At 37.6% G+C, this 15,636-nt stretch overlaps 3 protein-coding genes and 1 pseudogene across 3 annotated transcripts; 1 reads left to right on the forward strand and 3 right to left on the reverse strand.

Annotated features, from left to right (window-relative positions):
- Nucleotides 1–62: 62 nt before the first annotated feature.
- On the reverse strand, nucleotides 63–1,826 carry LOC106393372 (F-box protein DOR-like). The gene has a single exon (XM_013834071.3). It carries the CDS (start codon nucleotides 1,511–1,513, stop codon nucleotides 293–295), a length of 1,221 nt encoding a protein of 406 aa, XP_013689525.2. The 5' UTR covers nucleotides 1,514–1,826; the 3' UTR covers nucleotides 63–292.
- A 1,481-nt stretch (nucleotides 1,827–3,307) lies between these two features.
- LOC106442373 (F-box protein DOR-like) lies at nucleotides 3,308–6,509 on the reverse strand. The gene has a single exon (XM_013884066.2). It carries the CDS (start codon nucleotides 5,964–5,966, stop codon nucleotides 4,734–4,736), a length of 1,233 nt encoding a protein of 410 aa, XP_013739520.1. The 5' UTR covers nucleotides 5,967–6,509; the 3' UTR covers nucleotides 3,308–4,733.
- Nucleotides 6,510–7,375: 866 nt separating this feature from the next.
- Nucleotides 7,376–8,683, reverse strand: LOC106442372 (annotated as a pseudogene).
- A 134-nt stretch (nucleotides 8,684–8,817) lies between these two features.
- On the forward strand, nucleotides 8,818–12,007 carry LOC106439686 (arginyl-tRNA--protein transferase 1-like). The gene is made up of 6 exons (XM_013881184.3): nucleotides 8,818–9,057; nucleotides 9,327–9,365; nucleotides 9,494–9,644; nucleotides 9,826–10,866; nucleotides 11,321–11,606; nucleotides 11,721–12,007. Exons 1-6 carry the CDS (start codon nucleotides 8,910–8,912, stop codon nucleotides 11,835–11,837), a joined length of 1,782 nt encoding a protein of 593 aa, XP_013736638.2. The 5' UTR covers nucleotides 8,818–8,909; the 3' UTR covers nucleotides 11,838–12,007.
- Nucleotides 12,008–15,636: the final 3,629 nt, after the last annotated feature.

Consider the following 15,636-nt stretch of genomic DNA (forward strand, 5'->3'; position numbering starts at 1 on the left):
TTAAACTAAACACTGATGTTATTAACATAGAGAGAACCAGAATATAGGATGCTAACCAAATGGTACAATGTTTTGTCAAAATATAAAATACGATGTAAAACCAACACTGAGCTGTTTTTGGCTGTTGCTCCAAAAAAAAAAAAAAACTGTTTTGGCTTAGCATAGAAAAAACATTGCTCCTTGGATGCATGAACCATTGAACAAGAGGATAAGATACATTACCATCATGGATAAGAGAAACATAAAAACCAGCGGAAATATATGGGCCGTGATCATTCACTTTAAGAAGATATCACTTAAGAGCTAATCCTAAAACACCTTTCATACGCTTGACGTCTTCTACATGGTCTACAAAAGTGTAAACTTGGAAACGCTTAAACGCTTCCATTCCTTGGATTTCAACTCTTCTGACAGTTTCCTTCTCAAGACTGTAGTAGAAAACATAGAAAGGAGAGCGTTGATAGTACCCTGACAACACAACTTCATTTGAAGCAGTCACTTTAACACAGTATAAGTCGGCATCTCCAACTACATCCTCCCAAGACGCAGGCAGTTTGTAAACATGCTTGGACCATTCATTTTTCTCTATGTCATCTAGAACCCACAAATGAATTGGGCTTCTTCTATTAAAAGAATAAGATTCAAGTGAAGCCAGTTTACCGTTGAAGTTTATCAGAGTATGAACTGGAATGAAAGGTTTGTCGACTTCAATAAACCCGAACTTCTCAGATCTAACATCAAAGGTGACTATAATATCCTTACCATAGGTAGAAGAATCAGCTCCGTTCTTAGCTTTGTAATACAAAACACCATTGATGCATATAGAATTAATCCCATGATGATGGGGTACGTCACATTCAATCATCCTCCATGAGAGTTTCCCAGTTTGTAATGTCAGAACTTGGTGCTCCTTATAGATGGCCAGATCTCTTTTGCCATGTGCAAGTGTCGTCATTGACAAAACCTTGAACTGCTTCTCAACAGGATCATACCCAAAAAAGCTTCTCACATCACACTTATTATTCCTTGTCTTCATTCTAGGTAAAGTGAAGTACTGTCCCGGGCTAGGGTTACATATCACCCACACCGTCACTGGAGTTTTCATCCCCTTTAAGATGCGTTCATCTTTAACGCAGACCAAACCACTGATAGGACTATATATTTCTTTGACACGATTAACAGGGAAACTCATATGATAACTGGCGGTTATCAGAGACGAGTTGTCATCTTGAGGTGCGGAAAAGAAGAACACCTTGCAGCGGTCTTGGAAGGCGAACAAGAGCTGAGGACGAGCAGATGATCTTTTCAAGTAGTGATCCGTGAATTCTTGACGGTCGAGTATGGAAGCCCAGAGCTTCGATAGGCATCGACCTCTGGCTATACATTTAACAGGCAATCTCAAGAGTATCTCGAATATGAGATCAACTGGGATCTGCAATGAGGTTTCGCCAGCATTTAACCGTCCAACGACGGCTTGACTATCCTCCAAGATCTTTTGACGCCGTGTTCTCATGGCGGAGGAGCTCAAAACCCTAGTGTGTTGTGAAAAGCAAAACCAAAGTTGTGAACGAAGAGCGGCGTCCAAGACATGCAACGTTTAGGACAAAAACACATGGTTACTATTGTTTTCTTGTCGGCCCATTTCATTATAAAGAAAAGTCCAGATAGGTTAGGAAAAAATGGGAAATCTGTTTTTTAGAACAAGAAAATGGTAACTATGTCCTTTAGACCAATTTATACTACTTTATATCCTATTAGACTATTTTTTTCCAAAATGGCAGTAATGCCCTTAAAATTGTAATTTTTTTAAAAAGATATATATTGAGTTCGACAAGGGAGATCGATCGATCCCACTTTACAAGTTATAATGGATCGATCGATCCCGATCATTATTCAGAACAAAAAAAACGTGAAATATATACTGATCGACCTGATCCATTTCACTCGATCGGCGAAGGTCGATTTACACAGATCGACCGATCTGTAAGAATAGATCGATCGATCCCGTGCCGAGGAAAGAATCCCAAATCGACTTTTTTTGGTTTTGTATGATTATATACGGATTGATTCCCACTTGATTTGAACCGACCAAGCATGATTTCAACTCTTTAAACTCGATTTCTCTGGGATGAAAGTGAATATTCTCAAATATTCTCAAATATTTGAATTTCTAAAAATAGGAATTTGAATTTCTAAAAATAGGACACGCCTCTTCAAGAATGTTCCATCGACAACAACCAGTAGCACCCCTTTGAATTTGAATTTCTAAAAATATGATATTTTTCTCTGGGATGAAAGTGAATATTCTCAAATCGATTTGTCGCTTTTTTTGTTCCTTTTTCGTTTTTTTTTTTTTTAAATCGATTTTTTAAAAAAGTATAAAAGTGAATATTCTCAAATATTTTGTTTCCATATTTTTAGGAACTGATTTCTTATCCGTAGAATACAACTAATATGCAGAAATCAGTTTCTACAGTTTTTTAGAATTATAGTAATGTTTAGAATTTGATTTCTACATGTTTTAGATTTATATTAAATCTGTAGAAGTCGGTTTCTACATGTTTTAGAATTAGATTAATGTGTAGATTTTGATTTCTAAGAATTTTAGAATGGTAGGTTAAGCGCGGAATGTGTATTCTACATATTTGTAGAATACTCCTATTTACGTAGATCACGTATTCTAAACATTGTAGATTCAATGAAAAAAATAGATTTCGTTTTCTACTTCGTAGAATGTCATTTCTACTTTTTTAGAACATAATCCTAAATTTATAATTTTAACTTTTTTATAACTGGAAAATATACCATTAAGTTCATATAGGTATTTTAACAAATGTTACTATTTTTCCAAATTTTTTTTGTTTGTAAAACTATTTATTAAAATTATTTTCATAAATATTAAAGGGTATTATAGGAAAATATGACACAAAATATAGATTAGTCTAAAGGGACATAGTTACTATTTTTTTTATCTAAAAAAACAGTTTTCCCAAAATAATTTATGAAGAAAAAAAAATATAAAGTCAATGAAAAAAAAAATCGATGCACTTCTCTCATTAATTGATTTTGATCAATCTTCTTCTCTAATCAGAAGGAGCAGAGCTTAGGTGAAATTTGCATGGAAACTTTTGAATATCTGCATGTTTCTAACAATAATATATAGGATGGATGCTAGCCCCGTGAAGTAGGGATCCTTTTTATTCATGTATTGTCATTTGTTAAGATATAATACGATGTAAAAACACTGAATTGTTTTTGGCTTAGCATAGAACAAACATTGCTCTTTAATACACGAACCACTGAACATTAGGATAAGATGCATACCATCATCATAAACAATAGAAAACATGAAACCAGCGGGAAGATAAGGGCTCTAGTAAGACCATGTAATACTTCTTAGAATGAGATCACTTGAGAGCTAGCCTAACAAACATTGCTCTTTCATGTGATACTTCTTACATGGTCTACAAAGGTGTAAATTCTGAATCCACCAAACGATCCCAGTCCTTGGATTTCAACTATTCTGCTAGTTTCCGTCTCGAGACTGTAGTAGAAAACATAGAAAGGGCCGTACAGAGAGTACTTTACCAACACAACTTCATTTGAACAAGTCCATTTCCTTAAGAAGTTATCTGCAGCTACATTCTCCCAAATCGGAGGCAGTTTGTAAACATGCTTGAACCAACCATTCCTTTTTCTCTAGGTCATCTAGAACCCACATCTCAAAACTTGTGGTTTTTCTACGAAAATCAAAACACTCACTCGGCCTAAGTGAAGCCAGTTTACCATTGTAGCTTATCAGCACTGTTGCAGGATGCACTAACTCAGTGAAAAGGTTTCATGACTTTAATAAAGTTGTACTTCTCAGACCTAACATCGAAGGACGACATTATTGTATCAACAAAGGAAGACCCGTGGAGAGCAGCTTTGTAATACAAAACACCATTGATGCAAACAGAAGTATAATGAGGAAAATGAGGCACGTCACATTCGATCATTCTCCATGAAAGTTTCCCAGTTTCTATCGTCACAACTTGGTGCTCCAGATAGATGGCGTCATTCAAAGAAAAGAATGAAATCAATATCAGAACCTTATCTTTTATTCACTCAAAGAAAAGTGTTTCTTAAGATCTCTTGTTATCTCTCTCTCTCTCTCTTAAGTTTTTGCTTTCTCGGATAATTCAAGCTTTGACCACCAAAATCTTATTTATAACCCGATCACCGACTTCAATCTTACTGTTTCCAATTGTCTTTTAACTTTTTTGTTTTGTTTTGACCGAGGTTAATGAAAAAGGAAAACTTACGTAATAGTATTACTTTGTGGAATTTGCATTTAGACTACATTAATGATGAAGCTCTGAACCAAAACCTAGAAGACAATAGTAGACAATAGTTTAGTTTAATTTCCAAATTAGTTTTTGGAAGATTTTGAACGTCTGCATGTTTCTGCATTCCAATAAAGCCTTTACTTAAAGTAAACAATATTGATGTATTGAGTAACATAGAGAGAACCAAAATAGGATGCTAACGACCTAAAGCACCGACCACTTTTATTGTTGTATTTTCATTTGTCAAATATAGAATACGATGTAAAACCAACACTGAACTGTTTAGGCTTAGCATAGAAAAGACATTTCTCCTTGGTGTTCATTGAACAAGAGAATGAGATACATACCCATCATGGATAAGAGAAACATAAAACCAGCGGAAAGATATTAAGATCCTGTGATCATTCACTTAAGAGCGAGTCCTAAAACACGTTTCATAGGCCTGACGTCTTCTACATGGTCTACAAAAGTGTAAACTCGGAAACGCGTAAAAGCTTCCATTCCTTGGATTTCAACTCTTCTGATAGTTTCCTTCTCAAGACTGTAGTAGAAAACATAGAAAGGAGAGCGTTGATAGTAGTACCCTGACAACACAACTTCATTGGAAGCAGTCACTTTAACACAGTGTAAGTCGGCATCTGCAACTACATTCTCCCAAGACAGAGGCAGTTTGTAAACATGGTTGGACCATTCATTTTTCTCTATGTCATCTAGAACCCTCAAATCAATTGTGCTTGCTCTATTAAAAGAATTAGAGTCACTCGGCATAACTGAAGCCAATTTACCATTGAAGTTTATCAGACCAAGAATGTAAGGTTTGACGAGTTCAATAAAGCTGAACTTCTCAGACCTAAAATCAAAGGAGACTATAATCACCTCACCATAGGCAGGAGAATCAGCTCTGTTCTCAGCTTTGTAATACAAAACACCATTGATGCAAACAGAATTACATCCAGGATAATGCGGTACGCTACATTCAATCATCCTCCATGAGAGTTTCACAGTTTGTAACGTCAGAACCTGATGATCCGTAGAGATGGCGTCATCTATTATGTCACTTGCAAATGTCATTGACAAAACCTTGAACTGCTTCTCAACAGGATCGTACCCAAAAAAGCTTCTCACACTAGACCTTTTCTTCCTTGTCTTTATTCTAGGTAACGTGAAAGACTGTCCGGTGCTAGGGTTACATATCATCCACACCGTCACTGGAGTTTTCATCCCCTTTAAGATCCGTTCATCTTTAACGCAGACCAAACCACTGATAGGACTATATATTTCTCTGACACGACTAACCGGGAAACTCATATGATAACTGGCTGTTATAGGAGACGAGTTGTCATCTTCTTGATTCTGAGGTGCGGAAAAGAAGAATACCTCGCCGTATTCTTGGAAGGCGAACAAGAGCTGAGGACGAGCAGATGATCTTTTCACGTACTGCTCCGTGAAATCTTGACGAACGAGTATGGAGGCCCAGAGTTTCGATAGGCATCTACATCTAGGTATAGATTTAGCAGGCAATCTCGAGAATATCTCGAAGATGAGATCGTCTGGGATCGTCAATGAGTTTTCTCCAGCATATAACCGTCCAACGACTGTTTGACGATCCTCCAAGATCTTTTGCCGCCGTGTTCTCATGGCGGAGGAGCTCAAAACCTAATGAGAACGAAAACTCCAGAGAGTCGTGAAAAGCAAAACCAAAGTTGTGCTTTTGAATAGCCCATATAGGTTAAGGAAAAATTACTTTGTGGAGGGAACCCGGGGTTCGTGCATGTGCATGTTGTGCTTTTTTATATATTTAATTATAATGAAAAAGCCCATATAGGTTAAGGAAAAATATATAAAAATTACTTTCTGAGTCTCGCCGAGTATGTCTTCGAGGAAGGTGACATCTGCATGAAAGCTTTTGAATATCTGCATGTTTCTACGTTCCAATAAAGCATCTACTTAAACTAGACATTGATGTACTGAGAGAAGAACAAGAATGGGATGCTAACGACGTGAAGCAGCGACCCTTTTAATTTATTGATTTGTTAAGATAAAATACGATGTAAAAACACTGAATCGTTTCTGGCTTAGAATTAGAACGAACATTGCTCCTTAATTAGTACATGAACCTTTGACCAAGAGGATAATAAGATTCCATTGTATATAGACAGTAGAAAACATGAAACCCGCGGAAAGATAAGTACATCTTTAACGCAGCATGTTATGCGGTTTTTAAAGAGTGGACCCCACACTTTTCATAAAAACGGACTTCAAAAATGTCGCGAAATAAGGTCTGTTTGTTACACTATTTAGCGGGGCCCACGATACGTGGTTTTTAATTTTTTTTTTCTTAATCAGATAAAACAAAAACAAAAAAACAAAAAAAAAAATTTAGAAACCCAAACGGGTTTTACCCGATAATATGCCCGGCTATTAAAACTAGGCCTGGGCAAAATAACCGGAACCGAAGAACCGAACCGGAACCGAACCGAAATACCCGAAACCGGAACCGGACTAATACCCTCAAATACCCGAACGGTTCCTATATTTTTATATCCGAAATAACCGAACCGAACCGGATCCGAACCGAGAACCGAACGGATACCCGAATATATAAAAATATTAATTATATATACATATAACATCACTAAATATATATATTTTTAATTTAAAATTCTATTAAAAGTATCTGAAATTAATTGAGGATAACTAAATTATTATAAAGTATCCAAACTATCCGAAAGTATCCAAAACTATCCAGATAGTTTTATCCAAAATATCCAAAGTAATCCGAAATATCCAAATTTTTTATCTAAATCATCCTAATTATTTGATATTTTACTCTAAATAACCGATATTTTATCCAAATTATCCGAACTACCCGAACTATCCGAACCCGAACCGGATCCAAATGAGAACCGAACTTTTTCCGGATATTTTTCGGTTCCTACATTTACTATCCGAACCGAACCGAACCCGAAACTATCCGAACCGAACCGAACCGAAAATATGTCAAGTACTAAATGGATCCTCTAGCCCCTATCCAAACTACCCAAAACCCGAAATACCCGAACCGAACCGAACCGATACCCGAAATGCCCAGGCCTAATTAAAACCATTGTGATACTTCTTAGGATGAGATCACTTAAGAGCTAGCCTAACTAGCTCTGTTCTAAAGTCCTAAAACACCTTTCAAAAGCTTTACGTCCTCTACATGGTCTACAAAGGTGTAAACTCTGAATCCACCAAACGCTCCCAGTCCTTGGATTTCAACTCGTCTGATAGTTTCTGACTCGAGACAGTAGTAGAAAACATTGAAAGGGCCGTCCAGAGAGTGATTTTCCAACACAACTTCATTTGAATCAGTCACTCCAACACAGTGTAAGAAGACACCTCCAGTTACATCCCCCCCACATCTGAGGCAGTTTGTAAATATGCTTGGACCATTCGTTTTTCTCTAGGTCATCTAGAACCCACATCTCAAAACTTGTGCTTTCTCTACGAAAATAAGAATACTCACTCTCCCTAATTGAAGCCAGTTTACCATTGTAGTTTACCAGAGTTGTTGTATGACGCACTGCGTCAATGAAGGGTTCCATGACTTTAATTAAGCTGTACTTCTCAGACCTAACATCAAACAAGACCCGTTGAGCTTTGCTTTGTAATACAAAACACCATTGATGCAAACAGAATTAGAATGAGGAAAATGAGGCACGCCACATTCAATCATTCTCCATGAGAGTTTCCGAGTTTCTAATGTCAGAACTTGGTGCTCCTTAGAGATGGCGTTACCGACGCGTGCGTATGTCATTGACAAGATCTTGAACTGCTTCTCGATCGGATCATACCCAAAAAAGCTTCTCACCCCAAACCTCTTCCTTGTCTCCATTCTAGGTAAAGTGAAGGACTGTCCGGTGCTAGGGTTACATATCACCCACACTCTCATTCCCTTTACGATCCGTTTATCTTTAACGCAGACCAAACCACTGATAGGACTATATATTTCTTTGACATCATTAACAGGGAAACTCATATGATAGCTGGCTGTTATCGGAGACAACGAGTTGTCATCTTCTTGATTCTGAGGTGCGGAAAAGAAGAATAATTCGCCGTCTTCTCGGAAGGCGAACAAGAGCTGAGGACGAGCAGATGATATTGTCAAGTAGCGGTCCGTGAAATCTTGACTATCGAATATGGACGCCCAGAGTTTCGATAGGCATCCACATCTGGCTAAACTTTTACCAGGCAATCTCAATAGTATCTCGAATACGAGATCATCTGGGATCGTCAACGAGCTTTCGCCGCCGTTTAACCGTCCAACGACGGCTTTGACGATCCTCCGAGATCTTTTGCAGTAGTTTTCTCATGGTGCAGGAGTTCAAAACCCTAAAGAGCGACGTGGCGAACAAGACATGCAACGTTTTAGGACAAAACGTATGGTTAAGTTCCTTTTTTCCTGTCGGCCCATGAAAAGCCCATATAAGTTGGTTACAAAATAACAAAAATGTAAAGTCAACAAGTTTGATACTGATCCCTTCTTCTTCTCTACTAAATCGGAAGGAGCTTAGGACTTTCTTCTCAATCTCGCCGAGTATGTCTTCGAAGAAACTGAAATCTGCTAACGATGCGAGTAGCAGCCGCGACGGCTTAGGCGGAGGAGAAAGCGTGATCGCTGATCATGGCCGACGGAGAAGCACTTGCGGCTACTGTAAATCCCCAGCTCGCTCCAGTATCTCCCACGGTTCGTTTAATTTTACCTTTCTTCTATGTATTACTCGATGTTTGTAGAGTATGTTGTTAAATTTGAATAAAAAACGATTGGATTAGGATCTTGACTTTAATGAAATATTCACGAACTGATGGTTTTATTACAAGTGATGGTTTTATTACAAGTGAGTTTATTATGTGTTTGGTGACTGTATGATTGTGTCAGAAGTGTTTCGGTTTGTTCCTATTTTGAACTACAAAATGTTTCAATGTTAGTGAATGTTTTTGCATTTGCCAATGCAGGTTTATCAGCAGAGACTCTTACCGTTGGTGACTACCAAGGTCTGTTGCTGACTCTGTGATGAACACATTTATTTTGTAAACATAAAAGTATTTGTTGAAGATAGTTATAATGATGGAAAGTGAAAGATTATTTATTTTTATTTTTATTTTTTGTGTGTGTTCTGCAGCTCTTATTGACAGAGGCTGGAGACGATCTGGTTGTTATCTTTACAAGCATGAGATGGATAAAACTTGCTGCCCTTCTTATACGATCCGCTTGAAAGCAAGTGATTTTGTTCCTTCTAAAGAGCAGCAGCGAGTGTCTAGGAGACTAGAAAGGTGTGTTTGGATCAGTAGATGAAAGTTTTTAGAATTGTTCATGTTATTGGTTGAGTCTTTAATTTCTATCTTAGTTGCATATGATTGTGATGGTGTAACTCTGTTTTCTTCAAGATCATCAAACTTTTTCAAAGCTTCCTGACTTTTTTTAAATTGTTCCTCTCATTGTTTTTGTCAAAAGGTTCTTGGATGGCAAACTAGACGTGCAGCCCAGGGAACAAACAGGTGCTTCTTCCTCACTTGGGACTACTAGAAGTGAAGAAAAAAGTAAAGTTGAACCAGTTATGGATGATTTGTCTAAAATGATTGATCAAGCTGTTCAACTATGCATACAGAGTGGTGAGTTCCCTTCTAATATGCAGATACCCAAAGCTTCGGTGAGGAAAGTTTTATGTGATAAAAAGAAGAAACTAGCTAAAGGTCCTGAACAACTCTTATACACAAGCAACGTTGCATTCGCAATAGCAGCTGCAATAAAACGCACACTGACATCAGAGAAAGTGGAGATAGAAGGAAACAAGCTATCACCTGAAACTATCTCTGAGATGTTATTAAGTGCCATTAGCAAGGTGGGGGAAACTCCTGGCATATCTATTAAGGTCTCTAAAGGCCATATCAACTTTCTTTCAGCTTCCAAAGATTCTTTCTATGAAAAAGATGTTGTTCCTAATGAAACCCTTCACGCTAAGAAGGATTCAGAAAACCACAAGGCGAGAAAGCCAAAAAAGCTGGAGATGCGTTTAAAAAGATCCAGTTTCGACCCCGAAGAGCACGAGCTATACAAACGCTATCAGCTCAAAGTCCACAAGGACAACCCAAGCCGCGTAGTAGAGAGTTCATACAAAAGGTTCTTGGTAGACTCTCCTTTGATATATGTTCAACCTTCAGGTGGCGGCGATGACGAGGAGAAGGTTGTTCCGCCTTGCGGCTTCGGCTCTTTCCACCAGCAGTATAGAGTCGACGGGCGTCTGGTGGCTGTTGGGGTTGTTGATATTCTGCCTAAATGTTTGTCGAGTGTGTACTTATTCTGGGATCCGGACTATGCATTCTTGTCTCTAGGGAAGTATTCCGCGATACAGGAAATTAACTGGGTCAGAGAGAGCCAAGCTCGCTGTCCGAGTCTTGAGTATTACTATCTTGGCTACTATATACATTCTTGTAGCAAGATGAGGTATAAAGCAGCTTATCGTCCATCTGAGCTTCTGTGTCCTCTTCGTTTCAAGTAAGTTACCACCATACCTATACCTGTTTTTTGTTACTAGCTCATCAACTATAATGAAGAAATGTACGCTAGGATTTTGAGGTGATTTGTATTATAATAACAAATTCTTTGTTATTCAAGTGTGAATTTTAAAAACTGCTTTAAAATCCATTTCATAAAGTACTTATTGAACAAAATTAAAATTGTAGATTTTAGAGTGCTTTAAGTGTTTCTAGAGTGTTTGAGATGAATTTCTTTGTTATAAAAATAAGAATCCAAATCGCATGGTTTTAAATAAGATTATAGAGTGGTTTAACAAAAATTATTGACCTATTTAAAAACTCATTAGAATCAAATATTTTAGATTGAATACACCCGTTATGAGTCACTGAGTTTGAACTTGTGTTGAGTGATTTGTATGTCCTCTGCTTATGTAAGTTTAAGTACTTTAGCAGTCCGGAGTTGTGTGTTTCAGGTGGGTTCCATTTGAAGTAGCGAGACCACTGCTTGATAAAAAGCGATATGTCATCTTGTCTGATATCAAGGAATCACAAAACCAATCTTCTTTACTACCTCATGCTTCCGAAACTCTCGCGGCACATGAAGACATGGAACAAGGGGAGACGAATGACCATTTTATGGGCGGCAGTGATGATGATGAGGATGAAGAAATGGATGAAAGTGAATCAGAAGACACTTACATTGAGTCAGATATAGACAACATTATTATCGGTCTATATGGATCGCAGTATAGATACAAGGTAAAGGAAACTCCCTTTCGTTTTGGATCATTGTCAAAGCTAATTGGGTGTCGTCAGTGTTTACCATTACCAAACTCTCATGCTGATAACAAAAACAAACGTTGGATTTGGAAGGATCTACGGAAAATGCTGAATCCTGTAGGCCGGAAGCAATTGGAGCCGATGTTACAAAGCTACCGCAAGGTTGTGGGCGACGAGCTTTCAGAGAGAATGGTGTATGAACTCAGGTAAAGGCTTATTATCAACTCCATTGAGCTCATTATTTATCACAAAAACTGAATAAATTGTTTGTATTAATAACAATCTGAGAGTTTGTCATGTTTCAGTTGTTGTCTGCATGAGAATTCTTGTTTACACTGTTGTCTCTCTTCATTCAGACTGTTTGCTATGTTCACATCTCATCACCTTGGATTTTTTTTTTTAACATATGATGTTATATATTAATAGGTTAAGATTAGCCCCATCACCTTGGATTATAATTTTAAAATTTTCTGAAGGTTCTTTTAAAAAAACCAACACATATGATGAATAATATGTCGACAAAAAAATGATGAATAATATTTTTATGTCTTTGGTTTTAGATTTACAAATAAAGTAAACGCAAACGTTTATAACAGTAAAAAAATCTGATGTCTTATTTATAATACAGCACAAAATATCCAAAAACTATTTATAAAATCTAAAACATTTTTTACGCAAAAAAAAAATTACTCAAAATTATATATAAATATAAATTCCGGAACCTATTAAAATTATAATATATATATATGTAGTATTATTATCAAAGTATCAGTATTGCTGTCAAGAAAAAAAAATGAATAATATTGTAAGAAATGGATGGAGAGATTTGCGTTTTGTGAGATTTGCGTTTCTGGCCGGCGGGCTCGGCTAACCTAGCCACCGTCGGTCCGGCTTTGTGTTTTATTTTCTTATATGCATGTGTTCTGGGAAGAAAGGGAATTTATTTCCTTTCATCAGTTTGACCTTCTGATTCCGGGAGGTGGAAGCTTTTCAGCTCTGTCGTCTCCGGCTTATGGTTCTGGAAGGAGGAGGCTGTTAAAGCTCCTCGTTGCCGGCTTTTGATCAGTTTGTGTGTTTGGGGTTTTGTCTCGATTTGAATCGGGTGTGATTTTACTTTGGTTTCTGGTTTTCTCTGTTTGTTGGCTTTGGTCTGTTGGATGAGTTCTCGAATAGATCGATGAAGCTCTCTGACGATGACGACAAAGCGATGAAGAAAACGAGATGGGGGTTCAGGGTGTTCGTAATCAAGCGGTTGGTGGCTCTGGATGAGATCTCGATATGATCGATGGATGCTCTCCGTTGAAAAGAGCACAGTCGTGGAAGATGGAGGCAGTCTCCGATGTGATTCCGGTGAAGCGAATCGTGGTTCTCCGGCGGTGGAGAAGGTGAAGCGGTTTGGTGGCACGTGTTATTCTCGCTGTGAGGTTAAACACGTGTAGGCGACGTGTCGATCTGTTCGAATTAAACTTCGGTTTGGTGGGCTTGGCCCATTTAGTTTCTAGCTGTATGTTTTTTGGTGGGCCCTGTCAATTTTATCGGTTGGGCCATTTGTCTTGGCTGTGTGTAACTGGACTTTGTCCATGAAGAATTTTTCTCTCCTTTTGCTATGTCCTCTCTCTAAACCTGACACATAGGAAGGATTGAGATGAAACCTCTACCAGAGTTTCTAACGATCTCATCTCCGGTCAGTAAGCTTGATTCTGGGAAGCGATGATTCTCTTTACACCGCTATCGCCAGCTTTTGTTTTCTGGAAACGGTTGCTCTAACAGCACCGGTTTCGCCGACTTTCGTCTCCGGGAAAGCGGTGGCTCTGATAGTACCGTTCTTTCGCCGGCTTCTTCTCCGGTTTGATCCGTAATCAAGTTCTCGATCTATGCTTTTGGTCTTCCTCTGTCCAATCGACTCTCGATCTGAAAATCTGTGCTGATTTTTTTGATCGATCGAAGATGATTGATGTATTCTTCAAAGCGTAGATCGATGGTTTGAGATCTATAGTTTTCATCGGTTTTGGGCTCCAAGGTGGAGTTGGGTCGCGCTTTTGCTGTGACTCCGGCGGAAGCTGTTGTAGACTTCCGGTGGATGTCCGATTATTGCGGCGACGGAGTTTGCATGCCGGTGAAGGGGTGGGGCTTCGATCTTAGGACACGTGCCCCTCTGATGGCGATTCGGTCAAGACGTGGTAGCCTGGTGACGCGTGTCCCTCGCAGTGAGGATTTCAACACGTGTCATGTTCACGCAACACACGGGCATGAAGAGGCGCCTTCTAGGTTTCGGACGATGGGCTTAGGGCCCAAAAAGTTTACGGTTTGGTTAGCCCTTGTGTGTTTGGACTTTATGTTTGTATCTTTGTAACGTTTTTGGGTTTGGTCCTATGGGCTTTGTCTCTTTAATAAACTTTAGAGGGAAAAAAAAGAAAAAAAAAATTGGACTTTGTCCATATAATAATATTAATAAATCTAGTTGGCAAAAAAAAAAGGATGGAGAGGAGAGAAGCGCACGTGGGGAGGCCTGACAAGTGAAAGAGAAAGCAAAGGCCCACACGAGTGGAAAGAGGCAGCACACACAGCAGAATTTTTCAGACGTTGGGAAATGTAAGATGAATAGAATAAATAGATTTATTTTCTCTTTTGTTTCACATTCTCAAGAATTTGCAGAGTTCCTTTATTACCATATACCACACGTGTGCTATCCTCTCCTCTCTTTCACCGTCTCCAATAAACTGTTTTGACCATTTGACCGCTACAGCCCTACAATAAAAGATTTTTAGGAATTGTAAAATATTGGTGCAAAAAAAGGAATTGTAAAATATTGGTTTTTTAAAAAAAAACTGGCCTGAATTGTAAAATATTAGTTAATGAAAAATAAATTCTAAACTAAAAAGAAATATTGGCCACCTTTTCTCCTTTGCTTGTTTTAATGCTTTGAGATTTTGTAGTTAGTTGTACCTTTTCTCCTTTGCTTGTTTTAATGCTTTGAGATTTTGTAGTTTGTTGTCCACTTGCAATTTCACAACACACCCCATAGAGCATGATGGATGACTACTAATTTTGTTTAATACTAATAAACGAAATAAATTAACAACATTGCGCGAAACAGACTCCCCTTTGAAGGGACTAAAACTTCAATCTCTTTCATTTTCCAAGTTAAAAAAATACTCCTTCCGGTTTTTTTATATTTGACGTTTTAGAAAAAAAAAAATTCAAATTATTTGACATTTTCAATTTTCTATGTAAAATTTATTACTAATTAATGCTAGATGACAAATGATATTATAGTTTCTATTTTATTATTAGTTAAATTGTAGTTAAATAAACAATTAATGATGTTTTTGTTTAAAAAATTAAATATTTTTTAATTTATTTACACAATTTTAAAACGTCAAATATAAAATAATGGAGGGAATATTATGCGGGAAAGACAACTTTGCTTTGGGAATCTACTACAAGGATATTGATACGTAAGAAGATTTAACGTTACTACGAACAAGATGTAATTATGGAATTATGTGTACGGGTCACAATCAAAGTACAAATTATGAGAATGATAACTAAATTACAAAACAATAGGCCATCTACATCTTTTGGACAGAAGCTGAAAACTGTCACTTCACACGTGGATTTCTAAGATATGGTATTTCGTGTCTCGTGATTTGTCAAATCACACATCTTCATCCCACTCATCTATTATCAGTTTGAATGTTTGGTGTCATGACTTAAACCTTATTATACCCAATATCATCACAATGTGTTAGCTTTGCAAAAAACAAAGTTTTAGACAACTGGAATATCCCGTACTAGCTACCAATATAAAACTAAAAATAAAGTTTATATTACTACAGAAAAAACGGGGTCTATCTCCTCTTCTCCGTTCTCTCACTATCATCTTTCAGCGGAGAAAGAGATGAGACTCTTGTTTCTGTTCCTGTAAAATATTCGATCCAAGTGATCGACTTTTCTTTTCGCTAGGCGAATTTCTTTTTCGTTTTGACGAATCTATAGTGTTTCACTT

Source organism: Brassica napus, chromosome C9 (genome assembly GCF_020379485.1).
Source record: "Brassica napus cultivar Da-Ae chromosome C9, Da-Ae, whole genome shotgun sequence".
In the NCBI taxonomy this organism is placed as follows: Eukaryota; Viridiplantae; Streptophyta; class Magnoliopsida; order Brassicales; family Brassicaceae; genus Brassica; species Brassica napus.